General features: G+C 49.1%; 1 protein-coding gene across 9 annotated transcripts in view; it reads left to right on the forward strand.

The window, feature by feature from the left end:
• Positions 1 to 491: 491 nt before the first annotated feature.
• The window catches only part of Pmp22 (peripheral myelin protein 22), a 30,566-nt gene continuing 11,513 nt past the window's right edge, over positions 492 to 19,544 (forward strand). Inside the window, exons 1-3 of one of the 9 annotated variants that reach the window (NM_001302257.1) lie at positions 492 to 660; positions 4,635 to 4,754; positions 5,931 to 6,030. In NM_001302257.1, the coding sequence (NP_001289186.1) occupies positions 4,677 to 4,754; positions 5,931 to 6,030 (178 nt within the window). In that variant the 5' untranslated portion in view covers positions 492 to 660; positions 4,635 to 4,676. Of the gene's footprint in view, positions 661 to 2,966; positions 3,165 to 4,077; positions 4,512 to 4,634; positions 4,755 to 5,930; positions 6,031 to 19,544 lie in introns of those variants that run through there. The other 8 variants (NM_001302258.1, NM_008885.3, NM_001302255.1 and 5 more) reach the window with 8 other exon arrangements.

A 19,544-nucleotide genomic window follows, 5' to 3' on the forward strand; every position in this document is an offset into this window, starting at 1 on the left:
GCAGAAAGAGCAGATATCATGGACTCTTGCTAATTGGGCACATAGCAAAAGGAACCTGACTTTGGTATCACTGAGATATTTGGTTCCCTGGCATGATGTTGATGGGCTAAGTTGTACCACGTTGGAATGCTGTACAGTGATTCCTTGCACTGTGTAACACTGTATGTATATACCCACTACACAGATTTCAGTTCTGCAGAATCCACTCAAAATTGCAGATAGCTAACTAAGAATGGGCTGGCTCTCTTTGCCTATATACAGGTTAGCGTTTCCAGGGAGGACAGCCCCGAGCTTTCAGGTTCAGGAACACCACAAATTCATTCCAAGTTCATTTCCTGCAAGGCCTCTTGGGATCACTCTATCCTGGAAGATACACAAGCTGGACACTGTCTCTTTAAATAGTAGAGGCTGAGAACCTCTCAGGCCACCATGACATATCCCAGCATTGGACCAGCCCCTGAATAAACTGGAAAGACGCCTAGGACAGCTTCAGTTACAGGGAGCTCCACCAGAGAACCTCTCAGGGAGCCTGGCTGGAAGCAGCAGAGCTCAGAGTCTGGTCTGCTGTGGGCATCTGCTGTCCTACGGGGAGGGCTCCCAAGCCTTTGCTCTTGACTGCAGAGACATCCAAGTGGAGGAAGGGGTTACACCATTGGTCTGGTGAGTTTGATTGGCAAATGGTATCTCTGGGTAGGGTGTGCTTTATAGAGTGGCTCAGTTTTTGTCCATTGCAACCTGCAAATGGAAGCGACTGCAATGAAGACGGAACATAGATTACTGAACCTTGGGGTTCTCAAATTCTTGCTTTAAACCTGGGTGTGTATTTGGCTGGGGAGGCAAGCAAGTGGTCCGAGAGTTTCTAGAATCTGAATGCATCCTGATTAGAAGGGAGAGAGGCGCCTAGATGGTTCTACCTAGGGCGAGGCTGCAGTGTTCACCCAGCTGGCCAGCGGGGCTGCTACATGGCCACTTCCACCTGTGGCCGGCTGGCTCTGGGTGTGGCCAAGCTTGCTCAGCATTTCCTCAGGAGCGTTTCCTCGCAAGCATTGGGAGCTGGCCAGGAAGCAAGAGGCAGCAGGGACAGAAGGGGTCACCTTTCTGGCAGCTTGTGGTGTGGCTATGACCTAAGGGACTGTTGACCGAGATACCGACTTCAAAAAAAGGGGAGGAGCCGGCTGTGGATGCAGCCACAATGTGCTCTTTTCTAGATGTATATTGGACTTCCTTTTTAGAAGTTTACTTAAGAAACAGAACAGGAAGAGAATCCAGAATTAAATGTGATACCACCGAGAATGCTTGGCTTTTAAGTAAGAGCCCAGCAATGACTTCTAGGACACATCTAACCTTTAGAAATGACCCAGGAAACTGAAGATTTACTTCCATTGCCGCAGTCACTCCCCAGCCGCATGCCTTCTCGTGCAGCCGTATAACTCTGGGCATTCTCTAATCTGTTTTAGTACCGAGGTGGACAGGCCAGCCCCTTGAAGGGCTGTGATTGTTAAGTGTAGTGTGCTCAGAATAGGGGCGTGTTAGAGGACTGGACCTGTGTTTTGTTCCAGACACAGAGCTAATGGCTCTGAGCCTGTCATTAGGATCACCACGCCCTTCGGTGTAGGCAGCGGCCGTTCTTCCCAGAGGAAAACATTGAATGCTCAATGAATGCTCACGACAGGAGCACTAGTTGATTAGGTGTGGACCGAGTGCAGAGCTCTGGCTTCAACCTCTGCCATGCATCTCCTCTCAGCCTCCTGTGTGCCAAGCACAGGTACGACACCTGGCATTGGCAGGGAACTGAATAAAAATGTCACACATACTCTTTATTTTTAATCCGATGAGAAATTTTAAAAGATCATTGTCTGAAGAATGCTTCAAGTTTATTTTTTTATGTAATGAGCAAGCATATACAATTAGCTCAAGTAGCGGCTACTGTCAAAAAACAAAATAATATGGAACTATCTGAGTCTCCCAGGGCTTTATGACTCACTGCTCTTAACAGGTAGGGAGGGTGTGGATATGCAGGTAGAGACTTTAACACACGGGCTCCTTGCTCAGTCAGCCAATACAGGTGACCTGATGGTTAGTTGGGCACATCTCCAAGAAGAGCTGGCTAGCCTCTCCCTTCTTAACTCTGGGCGGCCACACTCAAGTGCCTATGAATCAGCTAGTTTCTCTGGCTGCTCTTCCTGCACCTCAGATGGCCACTTCTCTCACCCCTACCCCCATGGCCAGGACTCCAGCCAAGGCTGGGAGCCAGGCCAGCTTGCCTCAGGCAAACTTCGCCTGGAGCTTATATGCAGTTGTAAAATCTGGTTTTGCCAAGCTTAGGAGGAGCCGGATCCTAGAGCCCCACCCCTCTGTCCGTCTGTCCGTCCATCCGTCCGTCAAGCTTGGATTTTCCTCCCCTCCCTTCTCTCTTGGATTGGGGTCCCAGCCTAGCCCTCTAGATATGTACCCCGAATCCCAGTAAACCAGCATACTTTCTAGGTACAAACAGGGATAGCGAGGATGGGTGTTTTAAAGACTAGCCCAGTTAAGACCCCAGCGCAGGTCAGGTGCGCCAAGACCTGAGGTCCTGGCTGCTAGTAGGAGAGGTGATCCAGCTACACAGTCCCCGAATGGGCACAGTTCACTTCAGTGTTCCCGAGAACCCAGCACTGCGCACTTGGGGAGTGAGGCAGGGAGGTGGGTACGAAATCTAGCAATCTTTATCCATGTGCGCTGAGGGGACAGGGGCGAAGGTGCAATGTATTGGTCAACAGGGCCCGAGTACCACAGATCTAGGGAAGGTGAGAGACGAGAAGCCCAGGGTCCTCCAGCTTTAAGTAAAAGTCGAGGTTTTGCAGAGATCTGGTTTTTCCGGGGGTGTCTTTAAGTCCAAGTAACTGTCTGGCAGTCGGCGCCCCGCCCGCCCGCCTGCCCCCTCTCCTCAGGGAGGCCCGCCCTCCCGCACACGCTGACCCTGGGACACACCCTTCTGCAGCGACGCAAATAGGGCGTAGTTCCCGTTAAAGGGGAACACCGGGAGCCTCCCACTGCCCCCTTGCTTTGCGCGCGCGCTGACCCGCAGCACAGCTGTCTTTGGGGACGCCAGCAACCCAGTGGACGCACCGGAGTTTGTGCCTGAGGCTAATCTGCTCTGAGATAGCTGTCCCTTTGAACTGAAAGTAAGTTGGTAGGGAAAGTGAAGAAGGTGGTGGTGGTGGGGGGCATAAAGCTGGGCATCATCTGGAAATGCTATGCCTAAAGCGGGGACGGGGCTCTGACCCTCCATAGGGCCGCCTTGTGACAAGAACGTGGAGACCCCTTCCTACATCCTAGCCTACCGGAGGGACACACCTAGGACTGCCTCTGCATCGTCCAGACCAGGGTGGTGGCGGTGTCTGGATAGAGGGTTGCTGGGGCGGCCTTGTGATTCTTTCCAGAGGATGTACTGTTAAAATACACGAGTCTCTGGTCCTTCGGGTTCTAGCCGCAGGCCCTATGGTGTTCTTGGTCTCTGCTACTTGAAGCCATCCAATGAAATTTGAATTTTCTGGAAATCATGGGGAAAATCTTGCTTATATCTTCAGTGCATTCCTGGCTTTTTGTCTTTGATGTGTTCCTTGGGAGGAAAATGGACGTGTCTGGGATAGAATACTTGTCAAAACTAATTTAGAAGTCTCCTTGGTCTAAGGTTCTATCCTTAACTGGTTCACTCAGCTGCAGCCAGATTTTCACGGCTGTACACATTCACTATCAGGTCACCCAAGTTTTAGCTCCCTAAAGTCTGAAGTGGAGGGGGAGGTAGGGTAGGAGATAGTATCTTCGGACCTTGGAAACACGTCTTGCCTGCTCTGACTTGCGAGAATTCTCAGACTCAATCAGCCTCTTTACGCACTGTCTCCTTCCCTCCAGTCAGCAGCAACCAAGGGATAGGGCCCCTGGCGCATCTATTCGGGATGGGGCTTTGGACAGGGGTCCGCAAGTGCGGCGGGCTCAGCCTAGCTCTCCTTGGGGCCGTCCAGGGGGTGCCTGTGGAGCTGGCGGGGCTGAAGGCTCTTCACCCCCCGGGGCGCAGGGAAGGCGCGGAACCCTGCGCGCGGGAAGCTCCGGAGCCGGGCAATCCTCCAGCCCGCCTGCTCTCCCGCTCCCCCAGCCGCCAGCATCTAGGCCGAGCCGGGGGCGGGGCGGCTGCTCTCCGCTGGCAAAAACGGGTGGAAACTTGGAGGCAAGTAACGGAACGCGGGGCGCGCTGGGGTCTGGGAAACCAGCCTCGGGTGGCGGGCGACCCCAGGCCTCTGGCTGTGAGCCTGGCGCCGCCCGCTGAGCCTCCAGTCTCGGGGGGAATCCACCCTGTGACTGGGTCAGGGACGTGGCCTCGGTAGCCTCCCAAGTCCCAAGGGCCCTGAAAGGCGCCCAGGCTGGGCGGAGGCTTGCTGTGGCCTCGGCTCATCGTTCAGGAAACTCCTCTCCTCCGCGCGCCTCCCGGGGTGATCGGGACGTGCGCACCACTTGCTTGTTTTGTTCCAAAGGCAAAAGATGTTCGATTGCGGGCGGGCACTGGGCGGGGATAGGGATGGCGGCGGCCGCCCCCTCCCGGCCAGCTGGGCCCCCGGGCCAGGGCCAGCGGCCTCACACCCGCCTTCCTCTCTCAGCAGGCACCGCTCCTCTGATCCCGAGCCCAACTCCCAGCCACCATGCTCCTACTCTTGTTGGGGATCCTGTTCCTGCACATCGCGGTGCTAGTGTTGCTCTTCGTCTCCACCATCGTCAGCGTGAGTGCGGGGCGAGCGGACAGGGGAGGCTCCCTGCAGGGCGGCAGCTATCTCTGCTCTGGGTTCCCAGCCAGTGCTTCCCCAGGTTGCCAAACTGGAGTGATATTTGCAGACAGCTGGACATACCAGAGGCCCCAGGACTTCTGTTGCTGCACTTCTTTGCCACCCACTTCTTTTCAGTTCTTTGAGAAAGTTAGGCCAGCATCAGGGGTAGACAGTGAGCAAGGGCTGGAAGAACTTAGTTGCTCAGGACTTAAGCCAGTCTTGCAGGGGGACTGTGGTATCTTATCTATCTTACCGGAGTGCCCTCCACTGATAGGAGCTGGGCAAGGAAATAGCTGGTGTGGAGCTGTCAGACACAGTGGATTAATTCATTTAAAATTGGCTTTCTTGAAAAATGAAGATGTATGCTTCCGCCTTTAACGTCTTAATGTGAAGCAGGCTGGAAGTGTGGTTTGGGATTATTGTTATTTATGTTAATTGCTTTATTATTGACAAGATCTTAATTATGACTATGGCTGTGGCTAATCTTGACAGAGCCGTGGGATGCTAAAAATGCATCATGGCATGAACTTGAGTGTGGTAGTACTTGCCTGAAACGTCAGCACTTCCTGAGGTAGAAGGGTCAGAAACTCAAGATCATCCTTGGCTACATAGAGACATGAGGACAGCCTGGGCTACATAAGGCCTTGCTCCCCACCATCAAATATATGTATAAAAGGAAGGCTTAGAGAACTCATGGCTAGGAGTGACACCCAGAGGGTATAAGTGTGGTGAGGGTGCAGTTGTCCTTGGGCAAGTCCTTGTTTGCTACTATGCCATACATTTCTGCGCACGGTACCATTTGTATGAGTCTGGGTGACTGGAACCTCTCTGTTTCCAAAGTGTCTTTCACACACAAAACAGTGTTCCCACCTCCACGTGATGTCTATACCAAGCTGTCACCTCTCATTTTCGGATCACAACTGTCAACTTTACCAGGGAGTGGTGAGGGAGGAAGGGGAGGGCTGGGCATCCAGAGGATGAGGCTGGGGAATGGCTTGCTGATCTCACTGGGCAGGAGGGGGAGGGCCAGGCATCCAGGGGATGAGGCTGGGGAATACCATCCTTTGCCCTGCTCCTTTCTCCCTTCTCTCCTCACTGCTTTACTGACCGGGCATGTCTGGCTGTTTGCAGCAATGGCTCGTGGGCAATGGACACACGACTGATCTCTGGCAGAACTGTACCACATCCGCCTTGGGAGCCGTCCAACACTGCTACTCCTCATCAGTGAGCGGTGAGAGACTAGTTTTGTGCCCTGTGCAGATTGGTCCTAACTGGGTCTTCTTTTGCACCTGAAATGATCAATTCTTGAGGCTCTGGTCTAGAAAGTCCCTACTGGGTTGGGGTGGACTGTGTCACAGAGTCAGATATCCAACATGAGAGGGAGGGGACAGCTGTCTCATGAGGGAGTCTTCTGTCTCACCATGACTCTACCTAAGCCATGCCATCAGCTTGTCCCAGTCACCTTGTGTAGTGTTCTTTGTGGGCAAAGAGATATGGACCCAGGTAAGCAGAGAAGGTGACATGCCAAGACACACTCAAAGCAGATCCCACGGCGACAGGTGATATTGTGGACATTTTTGGCTTGGAAGCTGTCTCTATCAGAAATGTCCTGCATCACCCTGCTGCAGCTGCAGGCGATTGGGCCTTCCTGCATATGGCCTGGCCAGGTTTGGGCCCCCTGGTTACCAGACTGCCTTCCGGGGTCTTGGTCCACAAGGGTACTATTTAGCATCATAAACTGAGCCCGTGGGCCCTTCTGCAAAGCATGTGTTTCTGCTTCGCTCTCGGCATCTTTGGAAACAAACCTGAGGATATATTTGAAGGAACACTAGGACTGCTCAGCAGGGAGCCTGGGCTGTTCAGATGGACGTGTGGAAGTGAGACTGGTGCCAAGACTTGGTCTTGTGTTCCCTGGAGCCCTGGAATTCCGGCTTTGAAAGGCTAGTTAAGGACAGCTTCCAATCTTACTGTAAACTGCTTCCCCCGCCTCCCTCCTTTCTCTTGCTTGAAGATGCCACGCTCCATGAGAGGAACTACCAGTTCATATCCAGCCCCGTAGAGCAGGCAGTGAAGTGACTCAGCTCTGGGCAAGCCTTGGTTGGACTCTTCTTCCTACAGACTCTGCAGGAATATCATAGAAGCGTTGCAAATGAAAGACGTTAGTCTTAGTCCCAGTAGAAACGGGAACTGGTAACATATTTATATTGAGGACAGGTTAAAAAGCTCTTTTAAATTTTCACCGTTCTTGGCCTGGGGACAAGGCAAAAGACCTCAGCCCTTCCGAAATGAGTCTTTATCTGAGTGTGTGTGGCACACTAAATTGAAACCATCCTAGAGGTTGCATGGTTTGTTGGCAGCCAAGTAAATGCACTGTTCATGAGTGCTTGAGAATGTGATGAGGTTGCTCTTGGTCCCCCAAAGCCACAGCATCAGGTTTCAACCGCTTTAGCTCTAGGGTCTGGCAGAAGTTCCTCGCACAGTCACAATATGCCGCTCCTGGCTCCCCACTGCCATCTAGTGGTCAAAGGTGGCAAGGCAGCCTACAAAAGTCTGCTTTCTCTGGGGCTTTGGGCCTGGTGTCCACAGGCGCTGTCCCCAAGTGGCATCTGGCCACGTGGGGTTGGCACAGAATTCAAGAGTCTTAGGACCGGAAGGGAGCAGTTTTGGCAGGCGTATTAAAGCTGCCCGAGTTTCAGCCAAAAGGAGGAGGCAGAGGAACTAAGCTGTGCACAAACTGTCTGCAAGAGAGAGAATGGAAGATACAGCCTGTTAACTGGCCCAAACTCTGTCTCTTCTTGCTCAGTAAATAGCTGTCCCTTGGTGCCAGAAGCATATCTAAAAGAGGCACCAGTGCTGTTTTAAAAAGGAAACTTGCCTCTCAACTTCTCCATGCCTGGCATATCCATTGTCCTAAGCCAGCTCCCACCGACTTTGCTCAGTTTGTTAGCATGATTCCACGTGGGCTTGGTGGCTTTTCTGGGAACCCCAGGTCACAGCTCTGACAATAATGGGCTTCCAAGGCACTCAGGAAAGGCCCCAGAGAAGCTGGGCTTGCTTCCACTCAGGCAGATTCTAAATTAGGAGTTTCCGTTTGAACTTCCCGAGTAGTCATTACCTCTGCTGACGTCTTCCTGGTGTGTCAGCATGTCACGCCTAGGCTCTGAGCCATCAGTCCTCTGGGCCTGCTTTGCCTGTTCTGTGGTATTCAACAATGAGTTGTGTAACAATACAGTTACAAGGTACAGAATGTTCAAAGCATTGGCCTGTTTAAAGCATGGGGCCACCTTCATGAATGAATTGTGTTTAGTTCTTAGAATTAAGCCAGTTGTGTTTGTTCTTAGACTGTTGGAAGCAAGCTTTTGGAAGTAATAGTTATCAATAGTGATTTGTAAAGGATATTCATTGAATGTGTGCCCCCATTTACATCATGGGCTCCCCTACCTCCGATAAAATTTGCTGCAGCTATGGTTAGTCTGGAGTTCCTGGGTTCAAGGAAATCCCTCTGTCTCAGCTTCCTTGAGTAGCTGGGACATCACAGGCACATGCCATTATTTTAGCTCCAGCCCACTGTATCTCTGAAGGGACAGGGACTCTCTACCCTCTCTCCAGAGGTCAGCTTTGTTGTCATTGAAGCCACCTGGCAGTGTGGGTGGGGCCTACCTGATTGCACTCTCAGGCAACCCGCTATGCAATCAAGCCTGAAGTTGTCTCAGGTCTTTTCTCAAAGCCATGTCTTCCTGCTGAGATGTTTTACATGTCTTACCCCTGCCTCTAACCTCTAATCACCTTCTCCCCCTTTTCTAAATGGATTTGCCTGCTTGCTGAGGTTAACAAGCCCCACGGGGCCCACCCAGAGGCTTAGGAGCTCTGGGCCTTCACAGCCAGAGGCCTTACCGCTGCTGAACCTCAGTGAGGAGTCAGGGGATTTGGGTGTGGGGACATGAGTCACTATGGAGGCACACCAGGCCAGGTGCCTGTGGAGAGGGGGCCAGGCTCAGGGACAGTACCAGAGCTCAGGGGGGAGTGGAAGAAAAGTCTCTAGTGGGAGGCGGAACATGATCCATTCTCCAAAGGGTAGGCAGGACTTAAGTAAATAAAGGCAAGAGGGAGATAGGCTCTGTCTGGGTGACCAGTTGGCTGGTTAGTCCTAGGCCTGACTCCACTGGGCAGAACATCTTCAAATCTTAGTGCGGCAAGAGAGTTTATTTCCTCCTCTTTTAACGAAGAGCCCGGCAGCCTGAGAGATGCATGGGTTTCATGACATTTTTGGATAACTAGCTACTTTCTAGCTTATTTCTTGGAGTAGAATGGAGAGAAAAATGGAGTAGAATTCTGTCAATATTTCTCTCTCCCTCTTTTTTCTTTCCTCTCCCCCCCTCCTTCCTTCTCCTCCCCCTTCTCTCCCTTCCTCCCTAGCTTTCCATGATCAGGTAGAGTGAAATCTTGGAGTCCTTTATCCATGTGTGGGCATTTGTTTTCTTCCAGACCAGTTTTCTCTTCCAGACTCCAGAATCCTGTTTGCAGCCACCTGCCAGACAGTTCTGCTGGGCAGCTGATGAGACCTCACCCAAGCCATTATCCCCAGTCACCCTGCACCTTGCTCCTTAACCATCTTCCCTACCGTCTAGTATCTTAGTGAATAGCGCTTCACTGCCTGCCCAGCAGCTGGAGTCTGCCCTTTGTGCACTTGTCCCCCTTCTCAAGGCCCTGGGTCTCAGAGGCATGCTGTCCTCTAATGTCTGCTGTCACAGTCCCTTCAATTGTCAGAGGCACAGAAGCAGATTCTGATTAGATGGCTTTGATCTGTTCTTGTTCTTCTGTGATTGGTTTTCCAAGCTCAATCCAGGATGACGTATTTAAGAATAAAACCTGGTTCCATTACTGGGTTTTGCAAATTTTCTGAGGCCCTATTGGCCTCCGTTTCCAAGTGACAGCCTTGGCATGGCCCTAGGAGATTGGCTGAAAAGGTCTCTTCCTTTTGTCTAGACTTTCAGCATTTCCTTTCCTCCTTGGATGTAAACACTGTACCTCAGGATTCTCCTCTTTTCTCTCCACTTCCTGCCTCTCTCCTTTACTATTCCCCTTCCCATTATCCCACCTAGAGCTGTTTGTTGTACCCACGCTGAGCCACAGTGAAGAGAAGAGAGCGGAAAGGCTCTCGGTGTGTTGGGCAGCAAGCCATGGAGCTCAAGAGATGTGGCATCACTGGTAACCACGAAGGGAACTGAGCACAGGATTGGGATCATGAGAGCTTGCAGTGTGTGCTTGTGCTTGTGTGTGTGTGCTTGTGTGCTTGTGTGTGTGTGTGCTTGTGTGTGTGTGTGTGTGCTTGTGTGTGTGTGTGCTTGTGTGTGTGTATGTGTGTGCTTGTGTGTGTGTGTGTGTGCTTGTGTGTGTGTATGTGTGTGCTTGTGTGTGTGTATGTGTGTGCTTGTGTGTGTGTGTGTGTGTATGTGTGTGCTTGTGTGTGTGTGTATATGTGTGTGCTTGTGTGTGTGTTGTGCTTGTGTGTGTGTGAGAGAGAGAGAGAGAGAGGGTAGAGGGAAGCTGTTTGGAGGTGGAGAATGATCCTGCAGTGAGCTGAGTGAACATCTGGGAAAGGCACGAGGCAGGGAACCACTGAGCACAAGATCTCAGGGAAAAGAGGAACAGAGTGAAATAGCTGAGTAGGACGAGAGTGGGGAGAGTCCACAGATCCTTTCAGACTCCAGCAAGGAGCTGGTGCCTCTGGAGGCCCTTCCAACCTCCCCAATCAGTTGAAACCTGGTCTGCTCTAGGCTGTCGGGAATCTGTTTTCTTAGAGAAGCATTCCTAAGGCAGACTCTGGGGGCATCCTACCAGGAGTTCCAAAAATGTCTGGCTGATAAGATTCTCAATACTTTAAAACAAAACAAAACCCCAAACTTTTCTGCCTTACAGATTTTCCTCCTGGAGACCTTTATTTTCACAATCAGAAGCTAATTATAGAACTATAGGGTTTCATGTTAGAGGGATGAGTTGGAGTCTTATAGCTTTGACTAGATCTTGGCTTTTCAAATAAGTAAAATCTGTGAACTCAGGTTCCGATGGGTGCTCACACTTTGAGGAGCTGGGCAACAACACATCTGCCTTGCTATAAAGTGAACTGCTGCCTTGTGTTTTGAATTTCCATTTTTTAAAAATGCATAGAAGCGACTTCCAGCTCTTGATTTCACCTATGTGGACCTGGCCTGGAGCAGAAGGGTCAAATCCCAGTCTGCTTGGGTGTCTGAGGGTTACAAGGGCACAACCTGGCCTTGGTCTCATCATCATTGACTTCAGAGAACCCAGCTGAGGTCAGGCAAAGCAGAGCTTGCCTTTAGTGAAACTTGACTCAGGTCCCATTCCTACTTAAAAAATTGCTCTGTTATGTTGGAAGATGAGAGCCCTGACAACATAGTGTTGTAGTAATTTCTTATCCCCATAGCCCGTATAAAAACCACACCACACAGTTTTTACATTTATAAGCTATATGCCTATATTGGGCAGATCTACCACTATACTAACTTACCCCCCAGCTATGAGACCCCTTGCTGCTTGTAGCTTCTCCAGGCCATGTGCTTCTGCTCCATATTGGCTTCCACCTCCTCTTTCTCCATCCTCCCCTCTCCTTCTCCTTCCTCTGAGACCTCCCATCCCAGCTTTCCCTTCCACTACCCAATCACAGGCTCTAGCCTTTATTTGACTGGTTAGAATGGGGAGAAGGTTCACATGAGATCACCTGAGTATGTGATCTACCCCCCTCATGGGCAGCCCCTCCTGAGGAAGCAGAATTAACATGAGAATACAAATAGCACCGGGGCAACCCACAACAACAACAACAACAACAATAAAGATGTCCATTCTTGAGACATCTTTGATTTTAGAGAAAAAGTGACTTCTCATCCCAGAACATGAGGGAAATAACGAGGCACACAGACATACTTTACCTCCACATATGAGATGCCCTGCAGGCTCTCTCATGAAATTGGACCTCTCAGCTGCAGAGGACCTCTCTGCCTCAGACGGTGGATAGGGGCCAGACCAGAAGCCAGCAGAACTTCCTTGTCCTTCTTTCCATTCTAAATGATGGTGACGAACGCATAGCAGGCGATAGGTTGTGGGTAGCATTGCTTGGGCTGAAAACCAGAAAGCACGCATCTTGCCAGCATCGGTTCCACTGAACGCTCTTGGTGGTCTCTTCTGTCTCTATATCTGAAGTGATGCTAGACCTTTTAGCTCACTCTTGCATTTGGTGACACGGCCATTTTGGCAAGGTCACCAGAGCATTCCCTTGCTGTGGCTCAGCCTTGGGTCAGACTTCAGGAAACCCAAAGGCCCTCTGTATTTATGGGCTCATGTTTCACAGTTTAAAATCTCTGTGGCTCCGCAGGCCAGCCCGTAATCTCTGTTTCAGCAAAGGCTCTTGATTCTTCAGGGATCCCATGGGTTCACTGGCAGGATAAGTGGGATCTAGGGGATGGGATGGGATGGGATGGGATGGGATAATTTAACTCTTGATTTTCTTATCAGATGTCAGTGTCTGGGAATTACTGTGGAGCACTCACAGTCTTTGCTGTTTAAAAACTTTAGGTATGAGGCTGAAGTGAGGGGATTGCCTGAGCCCAGTAGGATAATACTGCATAGCTAACACAGTGGAACCTTGCTTCACAACGACCAAACTTCAGCCACATCCTTAGGATTTCACAGAGCCAGAAAATATCCTTTGCATTTTATGGCCAGGAGAGATTGGGCCTGGCTTGACCTGAGGGAATGGTGGCCTGAGAGGAAGATGTGTCAGCCCAGGAGCTTGAGAAGACAGTCACTGGCATTCAAGAACCTCCAACTATCCACTGCTTCCCCCATCCGTTTGGAGATACCTTTGCAATAAACCCACTGCGTGTTTAGCCTACTGGTGAGAGGGAACACCCAGCTTCCAAGAAAGCTTTTCATTTCTGAGGAGATACCAGTGAGCTGCAGCTATCTGTTCTTGATCTATGTGGAAGCCGTCCTATACTGCACACAGAAGTTGGTCACACAGTGGTGTAAGAAAGGCTAGGTCTCTGCTTCGGGGAGATCACAGTTTGAGGGGATCATGGGATATAATCAAGAAACAATCCTGAGAGTGGAAAGTGGGGCTCAGAATGAGGTAGAAAGTTGTTCTTGAGGAGGGATGATCAAGTCATAGGAGGCCTCTTTGTTCACAGTGAAGTGTGGGTATTTTGAAAACAAATTTGGGGGCCCAGTGAGGAGCTGCGGTTGATGGTCCAGGGTGTGAATGATGGACAGTGACAGTCCTGATGACAAAGATGACACAAGCAGTTACACCAGGCCAGGCCACCTTCTCAGAGCCCTGCATTCAGCCAACATTGGAACTGTAAGGTATTGGTAGAGGCTTGGCTGTTTCAAGGAGTGGAGGAAAAGGTGAGCTGGTGTTAGCATTTGCTGCTGCATTCCCTGTAGGGCTTGTGAGAAGCAGGGTTGGAAATGACGCCTGGGTTTGTCGGGGCAAGAAACAGGTAGGAAATGGAGTCTTGGACTGAGTTTATGCAACTGGAGGAAAACAGGGCAGCAGAGGTGTCAGCAGGGCTTCTCTTAGACTTAGCAGTCCCTAGGGACTGGTCTCGCTGGGTCCTCACATCTGGATCTCCTGAATCTGTGAGGGAAGGTGTTCAAGGTCCTGGCTCTGAGGTGGAGAAGGGAGGGCAAAGGAAGGGAACATGGTTCTGAGCCGAGCCTTGGACAGAGGTTAGTGGGGATCAGCAAAGGAAGATTGCCTTCCTCTGTACCGTTATTCTAGACTTGAGCTTATTATGTCCCATTGCTCACGCTCAAGAAGTGGAAATCTTTCTAGTGACCTTTGGGCCACCACAGGGTGACAGCAGTCTTTGTTCTGTTTGACATCTTCAAGTAGGGGGGGGGGCTGCAGTTTCCTCTTCTCCATGGCTTTTCTGGAGCTAGTGAGATTGTGCTGGGGACCCCACTGTATGGTCTGGGTGAATGGCAAATGTGACATTCACTTGCCTCTCTGAGTTAAACCTATGGGTTTGGATCAGATGACTGACTGGTTAAAAAAAAACAAAGCTGTTTCTCCATGCCACATCATCTCCCCTCCACCTTTTTTACCTTTTATGGATTCTGAATCCAAAGTTGGCAGGGAAGGCACGGACTGATTTCAAGTATGTGGTTGACTTTTCTGGCACTTCCAGTGCACTGTAGTGGAGAAACAGGTCGGTGAGGCCGCAGGAATCCATGCTCTTTTCACACTCTTGCAAAATGAACAGACTGCCAGGTGCCCTGAGGTCTTACTAGTAGTCTGTGCTAAGGCTGGACACACAGTCAGAACGGGTACATTTATCACATTGGATTGGGCGAAAAACTTTACCCAACTGTGTCAGTCTCAGATTTTTTGAGCTTTTGGCATTTTTGAATTAGTGACATTCAGCCTTCTATCTAAGGTGTCTTTGGAGTCCGTGATTGGGAAGGGTCTTTCTAGCCCTGGGTACTCTGTGCTCACCGCTATCCAGCTATAGCTTTCTCCACTAAAACACCTCCTTAACCACCAAGTGAAAAGGCCTCTGGAGACACAGACCTTCACGGTTTCTGTAAGCCCCAGGGCTATGCCTTGCTTTTCTGTTGATTTGCTTGCTGCAGGGGTCATGGGCAAAGTTCGCCTGAGTCCTGATTCTCATCTCCAACATCCTGCTGGTCTGCTGGGGGAAGGGCCCAAGGCCCTGGGACAGGACCCACACTGGACTCTGAGCAGGCAGGCCGGTGGGCGAAGGGTGAGCAGAGGCCACATTGTTGAGGGTGGAGGCTGCTTGGAAATCTAGCTATTTCTGGAATGACATTCATTCTGAGAAATGAGGGTGAAAAATAGTGATTTTTGTGTGATGGTAGTGGGTTGGATTTGGGGGTGGGGTCCTGCCCTCAGGGTTGTCTGTCATGTGACATTGAAAATAGTGCAGTACTGTGCCTACCGGAGGCGCTGACTCCTGCCTTTGTGATTTGTCCTTCCAATAGCTTTCTCCCATCTCCTGAGTTCCTGTCCTATCTTAATCTACCTTATGTTTCCAACATAACGATGTATTTATACATTGTATTTTTGGTGATTCGGAAGATCTAACTGGTATCATTGAGCATGCTAAACTAGTCACATAATCTACTAGCTGCATTCCAAACATCTAGGCGTCCTCTTTCATGAATCAAAACCATTCACGAATTGCCCAGGAGGAACCAGAGGTTAGGGGTAGAGGCCGGTTCGGTGCTGGCTGATACTGACAGAAGCAGATGAACTGTGTTTCCTGGGCCTTTAACCAACCAGACAGTAGGCCCCGGGCTAAGAATACAGCCGAGGGGGCAGATGCACTCCCTCCTCTGCTCTGCTGGCTCTGGGTAGGAATCTGACCTTGAAGGGAAGCATGGACGATCTGGCTCCACCATCCCCTGTGTGCTCTGGGGGACGGGCCTGTCTACAGCCACAGCCTACAGTGGAAAGTTGTCTGTAGTCCTGGGACCTGGCAGTCTCGTTGGAACAGCTAGCTTGCCTAGAGCAGGAGGGCTTTTTCATCCTGGAACTCAGCACCAAGGTTCTCAGATCAGCTTAGACCTGGCACTGAGAATTCTAGTGATGTTTGCCAGGTATCCACTGAGCATTCAGTACTGAGTGAAATGTGGAAAATGATGTTTTCTTGGCTTCTGTTGTCATAGAAGTTATCGTAGGCTTGTCATGGGGTGGAGGGTGGCGAACATCGCCACACCAGGGCTTGTTCATCATGGAATACTGACCTTTGTAGTTCACTGAATCTGCATAAACAAGTTTCAAACTGGTAGCAGTCTCTCCCCAACCCGCTTCTGTTTCTCTCTATTGTGCTCACTAGCTTCTTATGGTGCTAGTGCAAAAGTGGGCAAACTCTAGCCTTAGGGGCCAAAGGAAAGACACCACTTGATCTAATGAATAAGGGTTTATTGGGTAGGTCAGCCACATCCATTGGTTTGCATGTCGGCTGTGCCTGATTTTGTGTTACAAAGGCAGCCGAGTTGTCACTGCCAAGGTTCGGCAACCTCCGGAGTTCAATAGGCCAGCTGACTGCTGTCGGCTTGCTGTGTAGGCAGATACTTATCTTCTGGTGCTTTATCGTGCTGCTGTGCTGGGCGAGAAATACACAGTGAAATCAAGATCGTCTCAAATGCTTGTTGGAGTTCTGGTTGGTGCACCGATCCTCTCGCTGCTGGGAACTGTGTGGTCACCAGTGCAACACGACTTTATGTGACCTGGATGGAAATGTCCCAAAATGGAGCCTCCAGGCACCATGTAAAAGGTTGTTTCTCTGCCGCTCAGGACCATCTGGATGAGTGGGACTGGCTTTCTTCCCCATCGCTCCTCCCTTCTCTCCCTCCTTCCCTGCTGCCAATGAGATTGAACCCCAGGGTTCTCAGGCATCATCTTTCCCACCCTCCTTTAACAGGGCTTTCCCAGGAGCTTGGATCATTGCAACCCTGCAATCTGGGTTAGGAAGTCAAGCTAAAGAATGGAAGTTCAGGTCTCTAAGAGGCAAGAAGCAAGTTAAGTAAGTGGCCAGCAGAGGCAGGTGGCAAGTCACTTCTGAGTTGCTCCAGCTGAAACACATGCACGTGACACTAGGGAGAGCATGGCTTTGCTCATCGAGGCTTGAGCCTGTTCTCAGATGGAATGAAACACCTGCCCCTCTGCCAGGGGACACCCCTCTCTTCCTAATCTGTTAAGGATTCTGGCTGCGGAGCACTGTTAAGGGAGCTGAGCAACCCCCTTAGGGCACTGCAGGCTTCTCCTTGAGCAGCCAGCTAGCTGAGCCAGTCTTGGGACTGTCATGGAGGATGCTTTCCCCAAGCTTGGACTCTGCTTGTCCTCTGATGTCCACCCAAAGCCTGATGGGTGGCATTTGATGAAAAGGGGGCCTTTCTTCTCTTTGCCCAGGAATCCTGCAGTTTTGGCCCTTACCATTGATGTGCTCATGTCTTCATTGCCTTGTAATTTTTAAATCTGTTTAAATGCTAAAATAATACATGCGAAGTTGCCTGTCATCATGGAGCATGGATTTGTCCCGGGCCTAATGCCAAAATCCTCACAAACTCAAGTTCCTCCCATTCAGTGGGTAGCTAGTAGCGTGTATAACCTTTGCACAGGCCTGTGTAAGTAGTTGCTGTTATACTGTTGGAGGGCTGCAGATAAGGAATGTGTGTGCACTTACATTACAGGCACAGCTTTCACAAATGTCACAAATGCCTGTCTGGTTGCGTCTTTGGATGTGAAGGCTTCAGACAGGTGAAGAGCATACTCTCTTCTTATTAAAATGAAACCAAAAGATGTAGGTCCAGTGAAAGAGCTTTTGAGCAAACTCCCCTCGTGATGACCGGGGTTCCTGGGGTTCCTCTGGGCATCAGGTTAACAGATCAACCTTTGTTACTTTTCTGTAGGATATACTGGAGCGCTTTGGGTATGTTCCATGCTCTTTGCACATTTTGCTCATGATTGTCTTGAGGTCTTATAAAGGTCCCTCTGTCTAATTTACCATTTTTTTTCAAGTGCTGCAAGTTCATTGTGGTCAGATAGCCTAGTTCACTACTGCATAGATACTAGCCTAGATACTTACTGTAGGGAGACTGTAGGGAGATAGGCTAATTCATTACTCCCAATGACACAAGAGACACCACTGTGAACACCCCGGTTAACTTCACTAATCTGTACCCAATTCATTTTTAATTCCTTCCTTCCTTCCTTCCTTCCTTCCTTCCTTCCTTCCTTCCTTCCTTTCTTTCTTTCTTTCTTTCTTTCTTTCTCTCTTTCTTCCTTGTTTTTCTAGCTCTTTGAGTTGACAGTTCAATCCCCCTTATTGCCAGTATTTTTCTAGCAAAGGCACGAAAGGCAGACATTGTCTTCTAAAGACTGCTTTGGTTGCAGCTCATGGGTGTGGCTCGTTTGCTTTCAATGTCGTTCCTTGCTGCCTAAGTATGTTTTTTGGGTATATGTTCAAGTATTTCTTCCAGATACAGATACCAAATTATTGGGTTATTGTGTCTTCACATTGAAAAATTTAAATATATTCTTTCGGCTCTCTAGGTATAAAAGTCTAACGTGTTGCCTTTGTTTGTGCGAGGAGTGTATCATTTTGATCCAGGCGATGTGACTGGCGTTAAGTTCTATTTGTGCCTGGGCTCACATTCCATAGTATGTGCGTGGGAAGTAAGAGGAGAACTTTTGTGAGCTATTTCTCTCCTTCCACTGTAGATTGTTCCAGCGCATTCACCCACTGAGCCATCTCACCAGACCCAATACTATCTTTCAAAAAGGTTGGGTTTTGGGTTTTTTTTTTTTTTTGACTCTTGGATAGATAAAAATTGGTATCACGTTCTCCATGAGTTTCCTATCCGCCCCCTGGTTATCTAGTGGGGCAGAGTGTCTTCTTGTGCTTTCGGGCTTTGCGCTATCCATTTGTGAGTCACATATCCGTGTGACTGCTTCATTTGACATTTGGCTCTTTGATCTTTCAGCAGTTTAACCTTGTGCATCTGTGAGCTAGAGACCGAACTGAGCTGAAACCTCACTTGCCATTTCCTCCCTGAGGGGTTTGCAGCTGTATTTAATGTGTACTAAGCTTGTATCTGAACATCCAAAGTCTTCCTACTGCCCTACCCTACTCTTCACACTGTCTTGACTAGAACATACGGCTTGCATTGCTAAAATTTTATAAGCTTTGCATGTACAATATTTTAATTATATATTAGAGATATATTTCATTGAGTGTATCACTAATAGCATGCAAGGTAATAGACACGCTGGAGGTCTATTTTTAATGTCTGTTTTAATTTTTGTTTATTTTTCTGCTTTTCTTCTATTTATTTTATATTGCTGATCTTCTATTTGTTGTTACTGTGCTTGATTAAAAAAATGTTATGTTTTGCTTTTATTCGTTTTTACAGAAAAAAGAATGAGACAGGGTAGCATGTAACCCAGGCTGGCCTTGAACTTGCTATGTAGCTAAGAATGACCTTGAACTTTCAATAAGTCACCACCCTTCCTTTGTGCAGTATTGGGAACCGCAGTCAAGACTTTGTGCAGATTATGCAAGCACTCAGCAAACTGGGCTCCAGTTATCTTTTAGCTGAAGTTTTGAATCACTCTGTCAAATCCCGGTTGAGATATTTACAAGAATAACATTACATTGCTCATTATTTTTTATAAAATTGGAGTCTTACAGCTTTGAGTGTTTTTGTCCAGGAACATCATTAACGTTATTTTTTTGTTCTTCAGTAAAGCTGTCAACAATGTTTGCTTCCCCTGACCCCTGCCCTCACATAGTGGGTATTAAAAATACATGTTCTCATTTTTTTCCGGTTTTATTAATCTATACTAACTCTATTAATGTTGGATATATTACATTCTTGGGTTTTTTTCTGACCTTTTCAGTTGACAGTTCAACCCCCCCCTATTTTACTATTTTTTCATTAAAGGCATAAGAGGCAGACATCCTTTCTGAAGGCTGATTTAGCATCAGTGTTGTTCTATGCTGGGGAAATTCTTACCTTTCAGCCCCATTTCCTTAAAGGATTGTTTAAATCCATTTATTTATTTATTTATTTATTTATTTTTACGTTTACACATTTATTTTGGTATTTGTTTTATTTTTTTCTATCCTGGGTGCTCATTATGTTTGTAAGACAAGTACTTATACACCAGGCTGTAGCCCCTGCCCTGGCTTTTCCCCCTAA

Source organism: Mus musculus, chromosome 11 (genome assembly GCF_000001635.26).
Source record: "Mus musculus strain C57BL/6J chromosome 11, GRCm38.p6 C57BL/6J".
NCBI lineage: Eukaryota > Metazoa > Chordata > Mammalia > Rodentia > Muridae > Mus > Mus musculus.